This window comes from Labeo rohita, chromosome 22 (assembly GCF_022985175.1).
Source record: "Labeo rohita strain BAU-BD-2019 chromosome 22, IGBB_LRoh.1.0, whole genome shotgun sequence".
NCBI classification, from domain to species: domain Eukaryota; kingdom Metazoa; phylum Chordata; class Actinopteri; order Cypriniformes; family Cyprinidae; genus Labeo; species Labeo rohita.
The window spans coordinates 52,604,387-52,630,677 of NC_066890.1; the positions used below are offsets into that span (position 1 = coordinate 52,604,387).

General features: G+C 41.0%; 1 protein-coding gene across 3 annotated transcripts; it reads left to right on the top strand.

Annotated features, from left to right (window-relative positions):
• Positions 1 to 1,632: 1,632 nt before the first annotated feature.
• Positions 1,633 to 26,291, top strand: LOC127154040 (uncharacterized). Of its 3 annotated transcripts, none has more exons than XM_051095416.1 (11): positions 1,633 to 1,747; positions 1,839 to 2,153; positions 13,259 to 13,588; positions 14,294 to 14,611; positions 14,955 to 15,284; positions 15,503 to 15,790; positions 19,341 to 19,673; positions 23,386 to 23,712; positions 24,069 to 24,170; positions 24,292 to 24,335; positions 25,444 to 26,291. In XM_051095416.1, the coding sequence occupies exons 1-11, from the start codon at positions 1,690 to 1,692 to the stop codon at positions 25,528 to 25,530; spliced, it is 2,532 nt and encodes an 843-aa protein (XP_050951373.1). In that variant the 5' UTR covers positions 1,633 to 1,689; the 3' UTR covers positions 25,531 to 26,291. The 3 variants fall into 3 exon arrangements, with proteins under 3 accessions (XP_050951373.1, XP_050951374.1, XP_050951375.1); XM_051095417.1 differs by having other exon boundaries at positions 24,310 to 24,335; XM_051095418.1 differs by lacking the exon at positions 1,633 to 1,747 and adding an exon at positions 12,961 to 13,165 and having other exon boundaries at positions 2,084 to 2,153.

Sequence of the window (26,291 nt, forward strand, 5' to 3'; positions counted from 1 at the left end):
GCCACAGTGTGTGTGAGAGTGACAGAGCAAGCGTGGGTTTATGTAGATCAAAGTAGGAAAGTCTGGACCTTGAGCACAGCTGTCCTGCAGAGTTTAGCTCCAACCCTGAAAAAAAACAAAAAACTCCCCTGCCTATAGACTTTGTAATCCTAAAGATATTGATTAGCTTGTTCAGGTGTGTTTGATTGGGGTTGAAGCTAAACTCTGCAGGAAAGCGGCTGATGTGGAGTCATACAATGGTCTGAAAATCCTGATTAGCTGGAATGTGTGCGTTTACATTTCTGAATGTACAGGAAGGCCTAGTTCCATCAGTTTAATAACCGTTTTATATTAATGTGCTACCTGAAGCGCACATACATACAGACAGTCACTAACACACAGAATGTCCTTACTATTTTATTGATGTTTTGCTACATTTCTGAGACTGGGAACATTTCAGTTGCATTGTTGTCTATGGATGGTCAGAAAGCTCTCGGATTTCATCAAAAATATCTTAATTTGTGTTCTGAAGACGAACAAAAGCCTTATGGGTATGGAACGACATGAGGGTGAGTAATCAATGACAGAATTTTCATTTTTGGGTAAACTATCAATTTAACTTACCATATGAAATAATTAGCCTTAACTCACCTAAAATTAAATATTGGAGAAAGTACCATTCTGTAGTTGATAAAGTCCAGTTCGTTCATCTGTGATGTTTGTATAGCCTTATATTGTTTGAATTGATGTAGGCTTTTCTGATGTTTTACTTTTAATTGTATGCTGACTCTTAGATGCTTTTATTATGGTATAAAATAATTATGTTAACATTCGTCATCTTTAGTTGCTGTTATAGACAAATGTGAAGCGGAAACAAACAAAATAGTTTAAAATATTTTTAACTGTCTCTATGCAGCGAAACTCACTAATTAATAAAACCAAAACTAGACGACGAAGTTGTATCATAAATTTGGTTTCCCAAACAACATGAAACGTATAATAAACTACATCATTCCAAACACCTCTGATTAACAGCAGCATTCATCTTAGAAAAATTAAATAAACATTATAAGTTTTGAAATGTCACATTGCTTATTCAATCAGTGTAATATTGAAAAAACTATAAAATAACATGCATGCAGCATTGTACAAACAGAAGCCCAGCAAGACGTTTGTTTCATGCAGTCAGTACGTCAAGTGTAGGGTATTAATGGGAGAAATAAAGTTTTTCGAATCATTTCAACCAATTGCTTTGCAAAATGATTTACTCTTTCAAAGCTTTCGAAACACACGACAAGCTGGTGACGCGACGCCTGCTGGTCAAACTATGTAAATGTAGCAAAACCCTAACATGCCTAACCGCTTTTACAAAACAATTGCAAATGTTTTACTTAAAGTGTATCATATGAAATATTTCATGAAATATTTAATCAGCAGCAGCCTTCAAAATCGTTAAAGAATGAAATTCACACTGCAAGTTACGAATGAGCAATGTAACATACTAACGATTCACATTTATACAGCATACAAACAGCCTAAAAAGTTTTTATGCATGTAGATTAAACAGCTGCAGGAAACGTAATTGCGTCATCGCGTTACATTGCGTAAGGAGCATACCTATTTTTCCGTTAGCAATTTAAAAAAAGGAAAAAGGAAAAAGAGTGCTTTTATGCCGGATCTGTATTCATTTGTAGGCAAAAAAAAAAAAGTATGAAGATGAAGTTTGTCTCAAAATTGCTGTCATTGCTCATGTATTTACTCGTGAATGGTAAGTTGTGATGCCAAGTTTCATCACATCACATCACTTGTGCAGTTTTGTTCAGCTTATGATTGCCTGCTTTTTTTCTCTCTCTCTCCAGTTGTGTCTGATGTTGACACATACACAGCGTTTGTGATAGAGGGAGATTCAGTCACTCTAAACTATGGCATGACAATAATCGAAAAAGATTGGGTTACTTGGAGAATTCACAATCTCATGGCTGGACGCAATGGATATTTCAGGGATATCTGCACAGACGTTCACTGTAAATACCGTAATAATGGACTGAGAGACAGACTGAATGAGAATCAAAATGGATCTCTGAGCACCTCAAGCGCCACAATCACAGACTCTGGAGATTTTCGGATTTTTATTCGCAGAAGAAACAAAGAGGACAGTTCTGTTGTTGATTGTGGTGAGTCATTATGTTTATAAGCAAGTCACAGCCTACATTTAAATCACATCATTATGTCTCTCCTCATGTTAGTGGTGGGCAGAGCGAGGCTTTGTGAAACACTGAAAGGGCTCTCAGGCCTCACGCATTCACAGTGAGACACACGCATTTCAACCAGTTCACACACTCTCATGCTGAGAAGTAAGGGATAACTTGTCCCGCTATATAATGTTAATGGACGATGCGCAGGTTTGCAGAGGGAAGCTCTCTGCCGAGTTCATAGCTGTCTTGAGAGTTAAATGCCACCTACCAGAAAATATCAGTCACTCGGAAACATGGACACGCACACACGTGATGAGGCAAGCGGTGGAATCGGCGCGGGGCCACCGCTTTCTGTGGCAGTGGAAGCGTTTTGTGCAGTTAAGGCGGTGGTCGTGTTGCGGTCTCGGAGCGGACGTTGCCATTTCTATTTACTAAAAACTAACAAAGTAAGAGAGAGCTGATGTTGAAGCCGCCAAATTCACGCTAAAGTATTAGCTTTAAAAAAAAAAAATACAGTTAAAAGATAGACAAATAATTCACACACACACACACACACACACACACATATATATATATATATATATATATACACTACGGTTCAAAAGTTTGGGGTCAGTAAGACTTGTAATAGTCTTTAAAGTAGTCTCTTATGCTCATCAAGGCTGCATTTATTAGATTAAAAATATAGAAAAAAAACAGTAATATTGGAAAAAAATGTTTTTACAATAGAAAATAATGTTTTTTATTTTAACATACTTTAAAATAGAATTTATTCCTGTGATGAAAAGCTGAATTTTTATCAGCTGTTATTCCAGTCTTAAGTGTCACATGATCCTTCAGAAATCATTCTAATATGTGGATTTATTATTAGAATGATCAATGTTGGATAATATCAACAGTTGTGCTGCCAAATATTTTTTGGAACCTGTATTTTTTTTTTTTTTTTTTTTCAGGATTCTTTCATAAATAACAAGTTTAAAAAGTACAGTGTTTATTCAAAATATAAATATTTTACAACAATGTAAATTATTTATTATTAACTTTTAATAAACTTTTAATTATTAACTTAATACATCCTTGGTGAATAAAAGTATTACTTTCTTAAAAAAAAAAAAAAAAAAAAGAAACAATAAAAATGTACTGACCCCAAACTTTTGAACGGTATTTTTACCTTGTCAAAATGAGCTCTGAAAAAATCATCCCATTCTGATGGATTGTTCTTTTAAATGCAAATGAGCTCTGCTCGCCCCGCCCCCCTCTTCTCTCTGCTGCTCTGAGAGATTGTTTACTTTAGCCGCATTTACCACTTTTAGCCGCTAAACTTGCTAACTAGCACATTATTAGGAAAGGTGATTGCAGAGGTTCATAAAAAAAAAACTTATACTCACTTGTGCTGTAGGTGAAGCTGGTTCACAATTTTTTATTCATTTTTTTTTTTCACGAAAATCTCGAATTAGCGTGAACATAGACACATTTATGTAGATCGGGAGGCGCATTCCCTTCACAAATGTAATCTACTGCATCTTCAGCGGCTCAGATGTCAGGAATAAATGACGACCACTATGTTCATTATTACATCCAGCAAAACAACACCTCAGTCGGTCAATCAGAGATTTTCTTGACTAATTTACATCCCTGCTCCAGCATCGAAACAATGGAGGTCAGACTGTTACAGGTGATGTGAGGTAAAATGCTCATGTCAGTCAACTATCGTGGGAGTGGCCTCTGTGTGTGTGAAGCCACACCGACAAGGGGATATTATTTTTACACATTAATTAAAAAACACTGCATGGATTTTTATCATTATAGGGTAGCTTTGTACATACACTGCCAACACACATTAATGTTCAAACAACATGTAAAAGTGAACTTTGCCTCCAGTGACCCCTTTCAAGCAGGCAGGATTAACCTTGTATGCACATTGAGCACTGCTGTTCATCGGCTCATTTGGGGCCAAAAGTAATTTTTATTTTTTATACATTTATATTTTTTAAATATATACTAGTTTACACAGATTACCCCCCAATGGTAAACCACTGAAATGAATCCTCGTTTACTGAAATCACGTGACGTTGGTAGTTTGATGTGCACTCTGAACCACTGTTTCGAAACAACTGATTCACAAATTATTCGAAGCTTCATGAAGCAGTGCTTCGAAAGTGCCCACCACTAATGTCCCGAGGCTTCGAAAAGATTCAATACCTGTCTTTACGGTGACACCTAGTGGTCATTTTCAAGTATTGCTCTGAAACAGCCTTGACAATAAATCAGCTTAGGGAAATGTTGTACAGGCCTGTTTACTAAATGGGATGGGGGAGTGGATAGTGTGCTTCACTAATATGCAGTCAGAGTCTATCACTTCAGAATTGAATCCTGGGTGAAGCATGTGTAAAATTATAGCTAATAAACCTTTAAAAGTTTAAAAGCGTTTTGTTGTGCTGTTCTTGTAATGTGTCGCAACATCTGTCTGACAACTGAATGAACTCTTTGTGAATAAATGTTACTTTGGTCATGAAAAATGATCATTAATAAAATACATCAAGCCACAACATCTGACATTTTTACATATAAAGATTTTATTTTAAAAATATGAATTGTTCTGCTGTGTTAACTCTACTTTTATATTTTGTGGGAGTTAGGTTAGGATTGTGTGGTTTGTTTCAGACCCTGTCAGTAAAACGCAGATTTGGCATGGATGTCACGTCTCGAAACACTTGAAACGCCCCGATGATTTGTTTTGTAGTCACATGATATGGGTGTTTAGAATCAAACTTTGGAGCAGTGTTTTGAAACATCTGCACTTCGGGATGTCGACACCATGTCGAAATGTCAGTTTCACGTCAGCCATCCCTACTTCATGTTCTAATTATGATCCCATACAATTTAGAAAGATTTTGGTTATTTTTACTCCTAAACATTTTAGACATTTCACTTTTCAATTTACCTCATTATTTTGTCAAAGAAATACTGACAAACTGTAGAGCTGTAGTTCACTGACAAACTGCGCAAAGCTTGATGTTATTTTCTGTGGTTTTGTGCAGCTTGTCAATGAACTACAGCTCTGTGTATTAAATTCTGCTCTATCTGTAAACACACACATGATGGAGATTTACTACTGATTACATGACCAGCTTTACTGACAAGATGCGCATTGGATATCGCATGTGATTTATCGTGCAGCCCTACTTACCATTTCTAACTTCTCTGGACATCTGTTTTAACAGGTCTATTATTTCATCCTCATTACTTTTAGTTCATCAACCACAGTACAAATAATTTGGTGTTAATCAAAAGTATGTTAAATGTGCTCATAATGTGAACTAACAGTCTTTCTTGACTTTCAGTCCAAAGTGTCAGAAAGCCTGTCCTAGGAACTTAAGTTTAATAAATGTTTCCTGCACGGTCTGTAATACGCGACGCACACCAGTACGAGGTGACTGTCAAACCTTGTTTATGCTGCAGGTTATGCTCTGCATAATGCGTTTATGCAATACAAGTGAGTACATATATATGTTTGGTGCTGATTAGTATATGTCATGCATGTTATTGGACATTTCCAGTGTTTATAACGATCGGGTTTTACCGTTTATTTCGGCCGTAATTTGCCGACCTAATCTGCTGCGTCATCACCTGCCGCGCTAATGTTACGTGCGAATACAACGAATGTTTGTTTACATAACGGCTTATAGTACCCGGTTATTTTGTGTACTATTGTATTTCTGTTAAATTCATGGTCATTGTTGCCATTACGAGTGAAAATACCGACTTTGTCAAGTATATTTCGTATTATGTTGATTGATTTCTCTGAGTGTATCAGTACAATGAAACACAAATGTTAGACGAATATTTTTTGTAAATTATTTCTCTTTATTTCCATTTGTAGACCATTCCTTGCAATATCACAGATGCATACCTCAACTGCATATTCAAGATAGAAAATAAATGCTCATCATCAAGAATCTCTTCTCCACTCTTGATTTTCTAACAGAAATCTGATCCATATTTGGCCGCCTCAGCCAGCTAAAATCTTGAATGTAGTGGGACTTCACTACATATTATGGTCCTTCGAGCCGGATGAGAGCAATATTACACCAATATGGATCCAGCAAAAAGTGACGCATTAGAGACAATGGACAGACCACGCCGTAAGACTAATCTCCCTTCTCACCTGGACGATTATGAGGTTGGCTACCGACCCGCTGAGGACCCTCCTCCCAAAGCTTCTTCCCACTGTCCCAGTCAGCCAAGAAGCAGCTCGAGGAAACCGTCTTGTAGCGGTGCAAGCTCTCATTCCAGGACAAGTAGGCGATCTGTCACTTCCACAGGCGTTTATCTTCCACCAGAACTCTCTAGCGTTCAGACTGCTATTTTGGAGGAGAAGATTAAACAAAGGCAGTTAGACAGTCTTCGTCAGCAGGTCGCAGAGGACTCACTGGCCGATGTGGAATACCAGCGGCTACAGGCACAAGCTAAGGAAGCCCAGCACATTCAAGAGGAAGCTCTCAGAGCAAAAGAAGCCTTATCCAAGCAGCTAGAAAGACAGCGCAAGCTGCAACAAGCAGAGACTGAGCTTGAGGTAGCGAAGCTGGTATCCTCTATGCTTGTTAAAGACTCTGGTTCGACCACTCCTGTGCCTACAAGCTCACCCGGCAGCCATTCGTCTTCGCCTCAGCTTGTATGTGCTAGTCCAGCCATGAGTCCATCTCATCTCTCATCCTCTCTCCAGCAGCCCGCTACTCAGTCACCAGCTGTGACGTCAACAATACAGACTCGTCATGCAGAGCAGAGTATTTTTGACGACTCTTGGGTGTCTCAGCCGTCATTCAGACCACTGCAATTGACAGCCGAGTCCAGAAGTGCACCATTTACTGCAGTGCCCCACCTGTTGCCACAAGCAGTCTCATCACCAGTCTCAAAGGTATCTCAGACTGCCCCTATAATTGTGCCAGTTTGCACTGTGTTATCTGCAACAAATGTGGTATCCCAACCGCACTTAGGAGCTCCAGTCATGTCCACTGCTGCACTCCCCTTGAGTACAAGCATGCCGTCTGTGATACAGCAGCAGCCTATCACAGCTACACTGCAGCTGCCTACAATGCCATATACTGTACCACAAACTGTGATTCCTCCAGTGACAACACACGCACGTCTGTTACAGCCTCCAGTTACCAGCCACCAGGCACCAGTTTTGCAACCTACTGGCCCTAGCCATGCGCAGCCACCACCCTTTCTTCATGATAGTCACCCAGCACCTATGGGTACAGAGCTACTGTTCGCATCGGCCTACGGCATCCCACAACCTAAGTTACCAATGTTTGAAAGTGGTAATGAGAGTGACTTTGCCTTGCTCAAATTGGCGTTGGACAATTTGTTGACTAATCACAGCCATCTCAGCGAGCAGTACAAGTATCATGTCTTGTTAAGCCACTTAAAACTTCCCAGTGCTCAGCAGCTGGCCAAAGCCTACATGTATCATCCTCATCCTTATTCAGCTGCACTGCAGGCTCTTCAAGACAAGTATGGCCAGCCGCGACAGCTTGTCCAGTCAGAATTGGGTGTCATCATGAGCACTCCACCAATCAGAATGGGTGATGCGAATGCTTTTGACTCCTTTGCCTTATCTGTTCAATCGTTGGTGGGCATGCTAAGGACTCTTGAGGGCCAGAATGGTTACGAGCTCATGTGTGGCTCTCATGTCGATCGGCTGTTAAGTAAGCTGCCATCTGCCTATCGTGATGGATTCGTTGAACACTGCCTGAGCAGGGGTATTCTCCAGACGGGTACCGACAGGACCTACACACTTCCTGATCTAGCCACCTGGTTAGAGACCAAGTCTCAAGCAAAACGCATCTCCAACCGAGCCGCAACCTTGTTCCAGAGTGAATTATCCAAGTCCCATGGTAGGGTTGCAATGTCGACTCGTCCAAAGGAGCGGGCGACACCAGTTCTACTGGCCAATGAGAGAGGGACACATCCCTCTGGATCTGCAGCCCCGAAACCCAGTACAAAGCTAAAGCCATACTGTCCCCATTGTGACAACAGGGACCATTACCTCAACTCTTGTGACCAGTTCAAGAGGTTGACCACAGCTCAAATTGTCACTTGGATTAAAGAGGGAAACCGTTGCTGGAGATGTGGTAGGGCACATTCGGTGGAGACCTGTAACCTCAAGCGCCCATGTAAGGTCTGCAAAGAACTTCACCTTACAGTTCTACATGACTCCATTAATGACACGTCCAAGGCTGTACTTATGGTGAGCATGCCGTCCACCAGGATTTACCTTGACAGACCTAACCGTTCACCAAAGGTCATGTTGAAAGTGGTTAAAGTCCTTCTCCACCATGGTCACCGCACTATGGAAACCCACGCAGTCCTTGACGACGGGTCAGAGAGGACAATAGTGCTCCAGCCAGCAGTACAGCAGCTCAAATTATCTGGTACACCTGAATTGCTTCCCCTACAGACAATTCAACAGTGTCACACGGAGCTTGAAGGGCTGTCAATCTCCTTTGAGGTGTCCTCAGTGACCAAGCCCACGGTAAAGTTCGCTATATGCAACGCATTCACTGCAACAGGTTTGTGTCTGGCAGAGCACAACTACCCAGTTACTGCGCTCCAGAATGCCTATCGACACCTGAAGGATCTGCCACTGCCTCCCGTGGACAGGGTGAAGCCACTGCTCCTTATTGGATCTGACAATCCTCACCTCCTGACACCCACTCAGCCCATATGCGAAGGCCCGGTAGGGGGGCCCATTGCTGTTTGCACGCAACTTGGATGGTGTCTCCAGGGCCCGATGAGTCCTATGCAGTCCTCACGAGGAAGGCAGCAATGTCTTCACATCATAACAGCTCCAGCCCGTGATGAACTTATCCACCATGTAGAAAGACTCTGGCAAGTTGACACCCTCCCATACAATGAGAAAATAGTCACCAGGTCTAAGCAAGATAAAGAAGCTTACACCATGCTTCAGAATTTCACCATCAGAGTGAATGTGGATGGTGTTCAACGCTACGCTACACCCCTGCTGAGACGAACACCTGTGAGCTCACTCCACGCAGAGAAGGATGCGGTTCTTTCCAGTCTACGCAGCACAGAGCGCAGGCTGGCACGGGATCCGGAGACGGCTAAAGCATACTGCACTGAGATCCAGAAGTTGGAGGTAGCTGGTTATGTCGCCAAGATAACTGCAGAGGAAGCCGACAATAGTACAGAGTCCTGGTACATTCCGCATCACGTAGTACATCATAACGGTAAACACAGGATAGTCTTTAACTGTTCCTTCCAACATCAAGGACAGTCTTTGAACAGTCAGCTGCTACCTGGACCAACTTTAGGACCATCTTTACTGGGTGTCCTCCTGAGATTCCGCCAGCACGCTGTTGCTATCAGCGGGGACATAAAAGGCATGTTCCACCAGGTACGCCTGCTGCCCAAAGACAAGCCGGTGCTGCGGTTCCTGTGGAGGGACATGTGCAGGGACAAAGAGCCTGATATATACGAATGGCAGGTGCTTCCATTCGGGACTACATGTAGTCCATGTTGCGCCATCTTTGCCCTCCAACACCATGCACAAGGACACAAAAGCGACACGCCTGAGTTAGTCAACATAGTGGAGAATGCCTTTTATGTTGATAACTGTCTTTACAGCACACCAACTGCCGATGAAGCTAAGGACGTGGTGGATGGATTGCGTCAGTTGCTGGCTGAGGGAGGCTTCGATCTAAGACAGTGGGCATCTAATGTACCATCTGTGATCCAGCATCTTCCTGCAGAGGCCCTGTCCACCAACAGTGAACGATGGTTGACCAAAGCTAGTACGGACCTGCAAGAACCCACTCTTGGCCTGCGGTGGAATTGCCTCAATGATACCCTGGGTTACAATTTACGTTCTACAGAGACATTGGAGCCCACTATGAGGAACTTGTACAAGACCTTGGCCAGTCAGTATGATCCTTTGGGATTTATTATCCCATTCACTACAAGGGCTAAAGTTCTCATTCAGGACCTTTGGAAGCAAAATTTGGGCTGGGATGATCTTATTGAGCCTGCACATCTGCGGGATAAGTGGTTAACCTGGGTAAGAGAAATTCCAACTCTCCTTCAGTTGCAGTTTCCTCGACTCTACACAACGGACTGGACTGACCATCCTTCTGCCACCCGAGAGCTTCACATCTTTTGTGACGCATCGGAAAGAGCGTATGGTTCAGTAGCTTATTTACGTACTTCGGATGATCAAGGACATGTCTCTGTCGCCTTTGTCTTGGCCAGATCTAGAGTGGCTCCCAGAAAATGCCTGTCCATGCCTCGTTTGGAGCTAAGTGCAGCACTAACTGGCGCCCAGTTAGTCCAAGTAATACAGACTGAGTTAACTCTTCTCATCGATTCAGTCACCCTCTGGTCTGACTCAACAACTGTGCTGTACTGGTTGACCGCTGAGTCTTGCCGCTACAAGGTGTTTGTTGGAGCACGTGTAGCCGAAATACAGACTCTCACCGATACGGCTGAATGGAGGTATGTTGATTCGGCTCACAACCCTGCTGACCATATCACAAGAGGTCTGACCTTAACAGAGCTAATAGGCCCTCACCAATGGCGTTCAGGACCAGCTTTTCTCCTTAAATCAGCAGACCAATGGCCATCCATTCCCATGACTGAGGTAGAGCCCGAACTCAGTGAATTAAAGAAAGCTGCCTTCATTGGTACTATTTCAGTGAACAACCCTTCACTCCCAGACCCAAATCAGTTCTCCACATGGCAAGAACTAATCAGTGCCACTGTTAGGTCCCTTTACGGGGCGGCTGCTGCTGATAGTGACGCCTCTGCTGATGCAGCTGATTATATTGAAGCTGAGAAACTCCTCCTGGCACAGGCTCAAAGTGACTCATTCCCATTCGAACTCAAGGCTCTGAAGACTGGGCAATCTATTCCTACTGACAGTCGTTTGAGCTCTCTTGCCCCTGAGTTTGATGAAGCCACAGGTCTCATCCGGGTGGGTGGACGGTTACGTCGGGCTGACAACTTAGACTTGGAGGCTATCCACCCCATTGTGTTAGATCCTGGCCACCCTGTCACCAAGCTGTTAATTAAGGAGACAGATCAGCGACTTCTTCACCCTGGCTCAGAAAGGGTCCTAGCTGAACTGCGCCGACAGTATTGGGTGCTAAGAGGTAGAGAAGCAATTCGGAAACTTCAGCACACTTGTAGAGACTGTCAGTTCTGGCGTGCCAAACCTCAAACCCCCCAAATGGCTGATCTTCCATCCAGCAGACTGCAACTTTACAAACCACCATTCTACTCTACAGGGGTAGATTGCTTTGGCCCCTTTGCAGTTAAAGTTGGTCGTCGCCAAGAGAAGAGATGGGGAGTCCTCTATAAATGTATGACAACCCGGTGCGTGCATCTAGATCTATTGGAGCAACTAGACACTGATGCATTTCTGCTTTCTCTGCGCCGCTTCATCGCAAGACGAGGCAAGCCCATGGAACTGCTTTGTGATAATGGCACTAATTTCGTTGGAGGGGATCGAGAATTACGAGAGACCTTCAATGCCATGGCACCAAAGATTCAGGAGCTGCTTGCAGAGCAAAGGATTCGATTTCGCTTTAACCCACCGAGTGCTCCTCATTTCGGGGGAACCTGGGAGCGTGAGGTCAAATCGGTGAAGTCAGCCCTACGTGTCATCCTGCGGGAGCAGTCAGTGCCAGAGCCAGTACTTCAAACCCTGTTAGTGGAGGTGGAAGGCATTCTGAATTCCAAGCCACTTGGCTACATATCCTCTGACATCGCGGACTTGGACCCAGTGACTCCCAACCTGCTCCTTATGGGCCGACGTGATGCCTCACTACCTCAAGTTCTGTATGACTCTAACAACTTGCTCGGCAGACGCAGATGGAGACATAGCCAGGTGTTGGCTGATCATTTCTGGACTGCCTTCATCCGCCATCATCTCCCAAGTCTACAGGATCGTCAGAAGTGGAGGAAGGATGGCAAGGAACTTACCGTGGGCCAAGTAGTTCTTATCGTTGATCCACAACTCCCACGTGCCCTGTGGCCTGTGGGAACAGTGTCTGAGACGTTAGCTGGAGCTGATGGTAAAATTCGTACCGCTCGAGTTAAAGTAAAGGAAAAAACGTACACTCGTCCAGTTGTGCGGTTAATTCCACTTCCGCACCTTGAAGATAATGTTCCTGACACTGCAGACAGACTTTCTTAAAGTGTACAATTATCCTGACAGATAATTGGGGGCGGCTGTGTCAGAAAGCCTGTCCTAGGAACTTAAGTTTAATAAATGTTTCCTGCACGGTCTGTAATACGCGACGCACACCAGTACGAGGTGACTGTCAAACCTTGTTTATGCTGCAGGTTATGCTCTGCATAATGCGTTTATGCAATACAAGTGAGTACATATATATGTTTGGTGCTGATTAGTATATGTCATGCATGTTATTGGACATTTCCAGTGTTTATAACGATCGGGTTTTACCGTTTATTTCGGCCGTAATTTGCCGACCTAATCTGCTGCGTCATCACCTGCCGCGCTAATGTTACGTGCGAATACAACGAATGTTTGTTTACATAACGGCTTATAGTACCCAGTTATTTTGTGTACTATTGTATTTCTGTTAAATTCATGGTCATTGTTGCCATTACGAGTGAAAATACCGACTTTGTCAAGTATATTTCGTATTATGTTGATTGATTTCTCTGAGTGTATCAGTACAATGAAACACAAATGTTAGACGAATATTTTTTGTAAATTATTTCTCTTTATTTCCATTTGTAGACCATTCCTTGCAATATCACAGATGCATACCTCAACTGCATATTCAAGATAGAAAATAAATGCTCATCATCAAGAATCTCTTCTCCACTCTTGATTTTCTAACAGAAATCTGATCCATATTTGGCCGCCTCAGCCAGCTAAAATCTTGAATGTAGTGGGACTTCACTACACAAAGAGCAATGTGAAAGTATCCTTTTTATCCATAGTAGGTTCATGTTGTGCGGCTTTTTTTATTTTTATTTTATTTTTTTTTTTTTATCCTAAAAAGATTTACAGTAGCTGTTGGTTTGTGTTTCAGGTGTTCCTGCTGTTGAACAAGATGAAATGAAGAGAAAGTCAGTGATTGAGGGAAAATCTGTTACTTCAGACACCTGTGTAAAAAACCCCCAAAATAATTCAATAACATGGTATTTTAATGACATTCTCCTCGCTGAAATCACTGGAGATCAGAGTAAAATCGGTGCAGATGTTCAGTGTGATGCTGCTGGGAGAAACAGACTAAAACTGGATAATCAGACTGGATCTCTGACCAGCACAAACACCAGAATCACAGACTCTGGACACTATAAACTGGATATCAGAAGCAGCAGATTCAGCTGTTTTAGGAGCTTCAGTGTTTCTGCCACGAGTGAGTATAATTAATTCATGACACTTAATAATTCTTTCCATCTTTGATCTCTTACAGTGAATACAAGAAGTAGACCTTAAGTTTTTTTTTTTTTATTTGGCTATCAAAGCTAATGGAAGTCCAATGAAATAACTGGAGCGTTGAATAGTGCACTCTAGGTTAATATCAATATAAACCTAAATATTAATTTATTTATTAAAAACGCAGTTTTCACTGTAATAAATACAGAAGTCATTGTAATATATATAAAGGAGAAGTCCACTTCCAGAACAACAATTTACAATTTAATGTACTCACCCCCTTGTCATCCACGATGTTCATGTCTTTCTTTCTTCAGTTGTAAAGAAATTGTGTTTTTTGAGGAAAACATTTCAGGATTTTTCTCCATTTAATGGACTGATATGGTGCCCTGAGTTTGAACTTCCAAAATGCAGTTTAAATGTGGCTTCAAACGATCCCAAATGCAGTTGTAAACGATCCCAGCTGAGGAAGAAGGGTCTTATCTAGCAAAACGACTGGTTATTTTCTTAAAAATAATACAGTTTATATACTGTTTAATGTCAAATGCTTGTATGTGACGCTTATTTCTCTGGATTTAGTCATTCTTCGAAACATTTGGGATAATATAAGTACACAAGTCAGTTACATTATGAATCCAGACATTTTTGGTTTAGCTTGTAATTACTTGTTGTTGTGTTGGTTCAGATGGAGAGCCAGTGTCAGTTTCAGTGATGGAGGGAGATCCGATCATTCTAAAATCTGGTATTAAAACACATCTACAAGAAAACATTAGATGGATTTTTAATGACACTCTCATTGCTGAAATAACTGGAGATCAAAGAAAGAACTGTACAGATGTTCAGTGTGACGATGCTGATGAGCAATTCAGAGACAGACTGAAGGTGAATCATCAGACTGGATCTCTGACCATCATGAACATCACAAACACAGACATTGGATGTTATAAGCTGCAGATTATCAGAGAAAGAATCCATGAAAAGCACTTCAGTGTTTCTGTTAATGGTGAGTCTTTATGTCTATACAGTATTTAGAGAATTTCTTCAAAAAATGCATTTACTGTTAAAGTGGAATACATTTTGTTCACTATGACGTACAGTAAAACATTTAGTTTAACATTTCAGTTTCATCAGTAAGGTTGAAAATGAACATTTCTCATCATATAATCTCTGACTCTAGCTTTATTTATTTATTTTTTAAGTTCATCAGGAATCCAAAGTACAGAGGATTTGATGGAAAATATTCTAAAAAAAAAAAAAAAAAATAGTGGGCAAATGTTGCTTTTCAGACTGAAAATTTACATTTTAATGTTTTCTTGTCTTCAATCAGCTGTTGGTTTATGTTTCAGATGTTGCTTCAAATGAACTAGATGAAATAAAGAAAATGTCAGTAAAGGAGGGAGAATTTGTTACTTCAGACTGTGATGTTGCAAAAAAAAAAAATAATTTGATAAGATGGTATTTTAATGACACTATCATTGCTAAAATCAAAGGAGATGTCCAAAAGATCTGTACAGATAAAACGTGTAAAGAGAGATTCAGAGACAGACTTAAGGTAAATCATCAGACTGGATCTCTGACCGTCACAGATACCAAAACCACAGACTCTGGAGTTTATAAACTACAGATCATCAGCAGCGGAGTCAGCATCAAAAGGAGCTTCAGTGTCAATGTAGCTGGTGAGTATCATGATATACTGTATATTGTGTAAACGTGAGTTTGTCTGAAGAAGGAATGTTCTTCTAGTGTTTGTTACATGTGTTACATTATGAATCTGGACATATTTGAGTACTCACAATCTTTATTATCAGAAAAACATTTTCACTGCACTTTCATGATTGTTTGGCTCAGAATAAACTGTTAACATTTTCCTATCTTGTGTCTGGTGTTTGTGCAGGTTGGGTGCTAGTATCAAAGAAGGAAGGAGATTCAGTCATTATAAACACTGGTGTTAAAACAAACCAAAAGATTCAATGGTATTTTATTGATACCCTCATTGCTGAAATCACTGGAGATCTCCGTAAGATCTGTACTATTGTCTGCTGTCAAGAGAGATTCAGAGACAGACTGAATGTGGATGAGTTTGGATCTCTGACCATCATGAACCTCATAACTAAAGATGCTGGAGTTTATAAACTAAAGATCAATGGCAGCCTCGTAAAAATCTTCAGTGTTTCTATCGCTAGTGAGTATAATTTCATGATGATGCTCAGTAATATCTGTCTTTTATCTCATATGTGTCCGGTGCCATCTGCAACCAGTTTACTTTCATCTACTTTCAAGTCAAGGCATGTGTGCGTAAATTGATCAGTGTAAATTGAATGTGATGCGAGTCACTTTTATTTTCTGCCAAATTAATAGAAATGTAAACAAATAACCCATTATTTATGTGGGAGATTCAAACATATTTGTAGAAAAACATCTCGGTTACGTATGGTAACCCTCGTTCCTTGATGGAGGGAACGGAGACGTTGTGTCGAGTAGTGTACGACACTAGGGGTCGCTCTTGAGAGCCCAAACACCTCTGACAGTTTTGAGAAAGGCCAATGAAAATTGGGTGTGCAGATTTGCATAGCTGGCCACGCCCCGGCCATCCGGGTATAAATAGGGTCGCGTGTGCATCCGCTCACTCATTCTGATCTGAGGAGATGAGCGTCTCAGCTCACTCAGGTGCGATCAAGAGATGTGGCATGGAGGACACAACATCTCCGTTCCCTCCATCAGGGAACGAGGGTTACCATACGTAACTGAGACGTTCCCTATCTGTCGTACACTCCGAGTTGTGTCGAGTAGTGTACGACACTAGGGGTCCCCGTAAAAACACGCCACATATCTGGCCGCGTCATGAGTGATAAGTGCAGAAGTAACAGGCCAATGTGTTAACGTAAGTGCAGCTCACCTCTGTGACCATCCAACGTCCAACGTCCTTCCTCAGTGGAGCGGCTGAGTGTCTTGAGATCGTTGGGGAAAAATGCCTGTTTCCCGAAGGAAAAGGCATTACGGAGTTCACGACCTGCCCAACAGGGGGGGTTAGAGTGACATTGTTAGATATGGGACCTGAGGTGGGTCTCACACCCGGGGAGACAGCCAGACTCAAACCCTAGAGACAACCTGTCTTCAGGGGAAAACACCGCACCACAAGAGTTATAGGTGGAAATACACACATGGGCCCACATAAGGAGCCACTACATATGGGGCACAATCCAATCATGAATAAAGGTGTTCATACCTTGTGATGGAATTCCATAGCGAGTTCCTCTGCTAAACTCTGCCACGTCCAGAAGTGCCAATGATGGAGATGGTGTCCAGGGTTCGCATCAGGAAACCTACTGAAACTCAGAAGCGTAATCACTATTAGGGGAAGCGCTTAATGCAAGCTCTACACCGACCAGTGTGCTGAGTCAAGAGTTATTATTCAAGACTCTGGCTGACACTGGTTCCATACGCAAATTGTAAAATCTGGCAAATGTGTTAGGTGTAACCCAACCTGCAGCTCCACAGATGTCTGTTAATGAGGCCCCATTTGCAAGGGCTGCCGAGGCAGCAATGCCCCTGGTTGAGTGGGCTCTTACCTCCAGAGGGCAGGGTAGGCCAAAGAGACCAGCCTGGGAAATGGGAGTGTCAAGAAAGCGCACTTTCTCAGTGTCTCGCATCTCGGCCAGGTTCAGCCATAGGTGGCGCTCCTGGACCACCATAGTGGACATCACCCTCCCCAGAACTTGCGCCGTGACCTTCGTAGCCCGTAGAGCATAGTCGGTCGCTGAGCGCAGCTCGTGTAATAACTCTGGGTCAGGAACACCCTCGTGCAGGTCTTTGAGAACCTTAGCCTGATAGACCTGCAAAATCGCCATGGCGTGCAGAGCGGACGCAGCTTGCCCAGAGGCCGCATAAGCCTTCGCTACAAGCGCAGACGTAAACTTACAGGCCCTGGACGGAGTTTTGGGGGACCCCTCCAGGAGGCAGCGTTTTGCGGGCACAAGTGCACAAGAGTTAGCGTATCGTGAACGAGCCGACAGAGGGGCTTTCCACGACTTCGTTAACTCCTCATGCACTTCCGGGAAAAACGGGACCGGGGAGGAACGTGGCCTCGAGTCATGTCCACTGCCCAGGAACCAGTCATCCAGCCTCGAAGGCTCAGGGCTGGGCGGGGGACCCATTGCCTTGGCTGCCCGTTTTAGTGCGGCGGCCATTTCGGCATCTGCCACAGACTGAGATTCCACCGCCGGAGCGGCGAATTCAGTCGTGACGTCAGCCTCTGACGGCTCTCCCTCCGATGCTACTGATCCTGCCTTTTCCTCAGCAGGAGCCCCGAACAAAAGATCCAGCCCATACTGAGACGAGCTTTCAAAATCGCCCGGAGACTCCATCGGTGGACACACAGGGTGAACGGTTTGCGAGGACGTACCTGGCAAAGCGTCGCTCAACACCTGTCGCTCTTCCTCAACACACATCGCCGAAAAGAACGGGGCTCTCGAGGGCATGTCCTCGCAGTTCTGACAACCTCCATCTGCGAACGCTGCTTCAGCATGCTCACGCCCCAAGCATTGAACACAACGTTCATGCCGATCGTTAGGGGAAAGGTAGAATCTGCAACCAGTAGGACACGGACAGAAAGGCATAGTGAAACACACAATCTGCCCGTGGAGCTCTTTTAGAGAAAATTTGCTCGATTAGAGGAAAATCTTCTCTTGAAGATGGCCGTCGACGCACCCAGGGGAACTCTCACAACACGAGCCGTGTCAGAGAGGAAGAGACCACTGTCTGTGCCGTAGATCCAACGACGAGAGAGGTGAATGTTGTCTGTAATGACCACTTGCCCCTTGTTGTTTTATTTTAAGGCGTCATTAGACGGCGCAAGGGAACTTAAGGTTAAAGCTGCGGTACAAGAGAAGAAAGGTCTCGTGCATTGTATAGTGCTCGCTTCAGAGCAGCATTTCAAGTTTATTATACCGTGAAATTGTGTTTAGCCCCTTTTTTCTTGGCAATATCATGACGAGGTACGTTAAATTTATAATGTATTTCATGCTGTTGTGTTTACTTCTTATTTTGTGGAAAAGTAATCCTGTTTGAGTGCATCACGCTGTTCATGCTGTTAAGTTTATATTGTCACATATTGCATACGTACTGCTGGAGTTTAATTTCTGTTATGTTTCTTTTGTATAGTTTTACGGTGATAAAGGATGCAGTATGGATAAGGTTGAGCGTGGTGCATTGAAGTGCTGTGATGTAAAGGAGTAAAATAATCACGGCATTATTTAAGTTTATTGCACCAAGGCTTAATAAAACTGCAAACACCCGTCAAGACTCTCTGCTTTATATCTTGGACGTGCCAAAGGGGCCGCTACATTGTCGCTTCTCACACAGAGACGCTGCATTCGGCTCTGAAGAACAGAACGAGTGAGCAGATGCACACGCTGCCCTATTTATACCTGGATGGCCAGGCGTGGCCAGCTATGCAAATCTGCACACCCAATTTTCATTGGCCTTTCTCAAAATTGTCAGAGGTGTTTGGGCTCTCAAGAGCGACCCCTAGTGTCGTACACTACTCGACACAACTCGGAGTGTACGACAGATAGGGAACATAACATTGTATCTTAACGTGGTGGAAAACAGAACAATTATCTGAAGTATTAATATGTGTATTACTTATCTATGTAATATGCATGGGTTGTATGATGATCAATGACCATGTTTACTTGTAATGACTTGTAATGAACTGTTGATTGCTTCTTTAGGTTTTTCTGTTGGTTCAAACAAAATATCAGTGAAGGAGGGAGTGGATTCTGTCACTCTACACACTGATGTTGAAACAAACCAACAAATAAATATTAGATGGCGTTTTAATGACAGTCTCATCGCTGGAATCAGTGGAGATCTTGAAACTATTTGCCTAGATGTTCAGTGTAATACAAGTACTAAGAAATTCAGAGGTAGACTGAAACTGGACAATCAGACTGGATCCCTGACCATTGCAAACGTTGACACCACAGACTCTGGAATTTTTAAACTACAGATCACTAACAACAACAGCAGCAGCATCCAAAGGAATGTCAGCATTACGGTCACTGGTGAGTCATTATGTTTTTAAAGCAAGTCCTAAAGGGTTACTTCCACCCCTAAAAAAATTTTTTGTCATTAATCACTTTCCTACATGTCGTTCTAAACCCATAAAACCTTTGTTCATTTTCGGAATACAATTTAAGATATTTTGGATGAGAAGCGGGAGTCTTGTGACTGTCCCACCGACTGCTAAGTGAATAACATTCAAGGCCCAGAAAAGACATTGTCAAAATAGTTAATCTGCCAGCAGTGGTTCAATCTGAATTTTCTGAAGCGACGAGAACACTTTTTGTGCGCAAAGAAAACAAAATATCGACTTTATTGAACTTTTTCTTCTCCTACGTGACACTTTATGCAAGCATGTTCATGAGTTCACCAGCAGACCACGACGCATGCGTACAGACGAAACATGCCTCAAGACCAGCGTGCCTCAAAACATGCAGGACGCATACACGTGACCTGCTATAATGATGGGCAAGTGAGCAACTCGCCTGCCTGTTGCTTTCTAGTAAGGTCCCTTCAGACCTTGATTAGCTTGTTCAGGTTCAGGTTCAAAACTATGCAGGGCTGCGGCTCTCCAGGACCGACGTTCGCCACCCCTGAACTATACTTTCGATAAAACATTTGCAATGGGTTTTTAAAAGCTGTTTTTATCCATGTTTTGTTGCATTTACACACTTATGACCAGCAGGCGTCACTATCGTGTGGTGTTCCAGCACTTCGAAACTGAATCATTTTGCGAAGCAATTGGTTCGATTCGAAGCTTAGAAAAGGTTATAGTTACTCCCATCACTAACCTTCTAAAGTAGAGGCTAGCGTACAGACAGAGCGTGATCTGAGGCGCACTAGTCTGAAGCTGCTGTCACACTGCACTTTTCGTTCCACTGACTTCCATTCATACGCATGCGAATGCGTCAGAAGGGAAAGGCACCGGTGCCAAAAAATTTCACTGCAGGGGCGGATCTACCGGGGTGGCACGGGGTGGCAACTGGCACCCTAAGAAAAAGCTGTGCCACCCCACCTGCCACCCCAGAATTATCACAGAATAAAATATTTATGTGCTACTTTTCGGCAGCGGTGATGACGGTGTAAGGCAAAATAATGGCAAAGACACGTCTTTCAATAAACAGTTCATGATAGTTAGACGCGCACGCAGCGCGCCCAGTGTAGTCTGCTTCATTAATTAACAAATGATTCTTATGAACCGGTTCTTTTGAGTCAAAACACAAAGAGCGGCCCAGTTCATTAACGAATTGTTTTTACATTTGTTCGTAAATCAAATAATAATTACTGCTTCTGGGCTAATTTGAAATCTAATCGAAACAATAACCTGAAATCAATAAGAAGATGCCGATCACGTACACTGATAGCAGCGTTAGATAAGAATCTAGTCGTATTTCAGAATCTCTCTTAAGTGTAAATTCTCGTGTTGATTCGTTCAGCTCTCTCCTCTCTCCGTTGTAAGGATGCAGAGATTCTGATTGGTGTGTCATCAGTTTTGCTAATGTTTAACATAGTTTAACTCATTGTTAAACTTTTTGAGAAATGTGTCTTTGTTTTGAGAACTGAATGAATGGTTCGGGAAAATGTGCCAACTTAAATAAGTTACACATAGAGTATATCAGATTATGGAAATTGTACTGTAAACTGTAGCACATGTTGTACAGCTATAAACGTGTGACTGTCAAATTTTGATCTGTAACCATTTTTTCACAGTATGTGTACTGCGTTTTGCAGAACTGAGAAATGACTGCCTAGAGATATAGTATTGTGTCAGAAGACCAAGAAACTACTGTAGTACTGTAATGAAATGTGGCCAAATGTGCAGAAAAATGTGCATTATTATTATTGTGGTATTGTGGCATACCAAGTTCATATACAATTTTTTGTTATTTGAACTTTTCTAGTGATTATTATCTACTGCAATATTACTACGGTAGTAAAATGAAAATCTTTTTTTTTTTTTCTTCCCCAAAAAGTTAATTGCTGATTTATACATCTGTTCTGTATCTGTTTTTGTTATATTGTTATTGATCTTGTGAGTGTTCACTGGCAGGAAAGTCATCAGTGCGTTTAAATTGTATGTAAGCATTTAAGAACACCTGTGATAACTAGATTGGAAAGTTTGAAAGACAAATGTATGCTGGCTTGTCTTAAAGTCTTGTTTAAAAACATAACTAGTTTGGTCAGATGTTCTAGGTTTGCTAAAGGGTTGCTAGAATATTCTGGGTGGTTGTAAGGCTCTTGCTATGCAGTTGCTTGGGTACATGGTTGATAGTGTGTTCTGGGTGATTACAGACATTTCCACCTCTGTTAATAATAGAAAATCAAACACTGTTTTCCAAACTGAACCAGTTTCAGTGCTTTGATATTATTGTATTTTTTCTAATGTTATGATATTCAAACGTTTTTGTTGCTTTTAAACTTTTAAAACATGATTTATACCATCTAACTAGCCTATGTACGTTTAGTAGAAGTTAATGTCTTCTTTAGTGATACAAGCTCAGAAATATTTATAACCTGTTGAAGCTTTTTATGTTGTGTATTGACTTGGTTCCATGATGGATATTGAAATGTTATTTATTTTTTATTTTAAACAGTATAGATGATTACCTAATGGTAATGCAAAATTTGTGAACACAGCTGTGTATGTCAGACTATAAATCCTCTAAAACTATGCATGGGGGCTTGCTTTGGTGTTGTCACCCCTCATAGACCCCATGCCACCCCTTTGCCACCCTAAAAATTAATTTCTAGATCCTCCCCTGTTTCACTGCATTCCAAAGTTCAAGCTCTGACCTGCGAATTTGCATCACGTGACACCGGCCGTTTCTCAAATGGAAGGTTGCATCCTCTGGAGGTCGTATTTGCATGCTGCATATGTCATCAAGCGTGGTTTATTTCAGTTAACTGAAATTCTGGAGTCACACGCATATTACAACACTTTATGCTTCACTAAGAATAATGGTCAAATTTATAACTATTAATATTATAAAATAAGATCTGCGTATGCAGCCTACAAATGCGACCTCTGGACCCTAGCAGCAGCTAGGCAGATTGAATGTTTTTTTTTTTTTTTTTTGCATTTTAGATGTATTGTTATTTGTCATGTGTTGAATTTAACTTTATAAAAAGACGCTGCAGAGCATGACGTCATATCACGGCCGTGTTCTTTGTCTGTACGCATGCATCGTGGTCTGCTCATGCACTCATGAACGTGCTTACAGGAAGTGTCAAGCTGCAGGCGAAGAAGAAAATAATAAGTCGATATTTTGTTTTCTTTGTGCACAAAAAGTGTTCTCGGCACTTTATAAAATTCTGATTGAACCACTGATGGTATATGGACGATTTTGACAATGTTTTTCATACTTTTCTGGGCTATGACAGTGTTAATTATTTGGCAGTCAGTGAAACAGTCACAAGCCTCCCGGTCCTCATTCCAAAAATATTTTAATTTGTGTTCTGAAGATAAACAAAGTTTTCACGGGTTTGGAAGGACATGGTCATTAATGTCTCTAATGACAAAATTTTCATTTTGGGGTGGAGTAACCCTTTAAATCACATCATTTTTGTGTATTGATCTTTTTTTTGTTTTTGTTTTTGTTTTTTGTTTTTGCAGTGACACACTTACAGACTGAAAGCTTGAAAATGTTCTCTCATTTTGTTTAGATTGTTGTTTTCAGCAAAAGGTCCTCTAGCAGCTATTGGTTTATGTTTCAGGTGTTTCTGCTGATGAACAAGAAAAAATGAAGAGAAAGTCGGTGAAGGAGGGGGAATCTGTCACTTTAGACACCATAGTAATAATAAGCAAACTAAATAATGTATTGTGGCTTTTTAATGAAACTTGCATCGCTGAAATCAATGGAGTGCAAAGGAAGATCGGTAAAAAAGATCAGGAAGATTTCAGAATGGCAGTGGATCATCAGACTGGATCTTTGACCATCAAAAATACCAAAATCACAGACTCTGGAGTTTATAAACTACAGATCACCAGCAACAGCACAATTCGAATCACCAGTGTCAAAAGCTACAGTGTTACTGTCACTGGTGTGTATCATTTATTCATTCAGTGAATTTTTCCTTGAGCAGGTTTACAGTCCAGTTTGGAATGTATAAATTAATTTTTCATTGTGGTTGACTTAAAAAAAAAAAAAAAAAAAAAAAAAGTAAGATTTGACTCTGTAAATGAATTTAAATTTAGCTAAAAAATATTTAGTAAACAAGTTTCAGTATTTTACAGTTAGTCAAGTGAATCCAGCAATCACTTTAACTGTCAAATTGGACAAACTGGACATTGCCTTAAGCTTGGGCTGTAAACATGCTTTCCTCCCCTCACATTAATGTTATCATATTATAATCAGATAATCAGTTGCTCAATTATAATTATGACTCTATGTTTTCAGCTGACCTAACAGGAATATATACGGCTGTTTATGGTGTTCTTCTGCCGATAGTCACATCTGCTGGTTTAATTTACTCTTGCAAGTGCTATTCAAGAAGGAGATGTGAGTGTTACATACAGCTGATTTAACAAGATGGAAATTTGAGATTTTTTATGTAGAAATTATCTTTAAAAAATATGCATTTTTACACCAGTTAACCAAAGTAATGTGTGTTTAATTTAAGTTATTACTGTTCTAACAGACATCAAGAAGCGGCGCAGACATCAGGTGAGATACAATATTAACTGAATCTTATAAATATAAATAAATAAATATTGCTTAGAAATAATTTTATAGAAATGCCAGTAATAACTCACTCATCAGGACAGCACTGCTCTCATGGTGTTGTACTTTATAATAAAACAGTGGTGTGGTTAAATGATATGACGTAACTGTATTAATTTATTACATTATCAGAATTATATTTATTATTTTTAAACTGTTATGATAGTGTAAAATAAATGTTTCCCACTTTTATCACCACAGACATTTTCAACTGCATCAGTAGGAGTAACAATAAGTTCAAACAATAAAAAAAAAATCATAAAAAATATTTATTATACTATAAATAAATTATACATTTAAAAAAAATACAGTGTGCATACACTGTAAAAAACAATTTGTTGAGTCAACTTAAAATAATTTGTAACCTGGCTGCCTTCAAATTTTAAGTTCAGTCAACTCAAACAAAGTTTATTCAACTTGACATGTTAAATTATACTAAGTGACAACTTGTAGAATCAACTTGTAGAGTTGAATCAACTTAAAATTTTAAGACAAATGGGTTACTTTCCCATCTGTTAAGTTAAGCAAACACAAATATCTAAGTTGTTACTTAGCTACTGTACAATTTAACATTTCAAGTTGACTAAACTTATTTTAAGGCAGCAGGGTAACAAATTATTTTAAGATGACTCAACAAATTGTGTTTTTTATTTGTATTTTTTTTTTTTTTTTTTTGCAGTGTATTGTCACACCCCTATGGACTGTTTTGTTGGTTTAGCCCTTCGGTGCCCTTATATGGTCTTTCCTGTTCCGTTTCTTGTTATGTCGTCATTGGTTAATATTCTTCACCTGTCTGTGTCTCGTTAGCTACCCTTTATAAGTTTCATTCAGTTCCTTTGTCGCTGTCTGCTCTTAATGTTATGTTGGAGTGTGTCCCCTGCTGTTCCTCGTCCTCAGCTCCTTCCTACGTCTCCTCGCTACACACGACCCTGACATGTAAAAGGCCTTACAGTGACAAAGCCTATAAACCATTTAAATGTTTAATACATTATCTAAATATCAATTTCTTTTATCTGTTTTTTTTTTTTTTTTTTTCTCCGTTTTTCTACAGGCAAATGGTGATGAAGACTCATTCTTAGATCAGACTGATGCTGCATTGGCAAACACTTCTTATGAAATGAGTGAGACATTAACATAACCTTATTTTTTATTTGGATACAACATTGAGATGAGTTGGGAAAGAAGAGAAGTGGATAAAGCTCTTTCTCGAGGAGAAATAGTTTAATGATTATACCAACATTTCAGCAGTCGGCACTTATATCATTCAATAAACACTAAATGGAACTATATCAATATGCTGTATTATTGACAAAAAAAATTATGTTTTAAACAAGAAAACATTTATTAAGCATATAGCGTTAGTTCTGGCAGGTCACATGAGTCAAGTTCGCATCAGCTGACTCTCAGCTGATCACATCTACCCATAGGAATTCAACATCTATCATGGCATTACTATATAAAACTCTATTCAGTATTATTCGGCAGCTCTGTCGCTTGCTCAGGAGCAAAACACCCTCCTCCATCCCCAACTCTTCCTTTTGCCACTGTCAGGACTTAGCTTCTGATATTCCTCACTGAATCAGACTCCTTTTATCTGAATAATGTCTTACACTTAAATATCATTAAGTACATTAATGATATCTGCTTTGTTCTGCTCTGTTCTGTTTACCCTGGGGGTTTTTTATTGCTGCTCTCCCTGCTCATTCATGACATGCTGCATGGATGGGCTGGGAGTTTTTTGCCCTGAACAGAACCATCCTGCCAAACCAAACTGTATGCTAACTGTCTATCATTTTGATGACAGTGGTCCTGACAGAACTAAAATGCTGTTTTACATTTGTCACAGAACAAAAATGCATTTTAAATATATAACGAGAGGAATATCCCTGATGAAACACC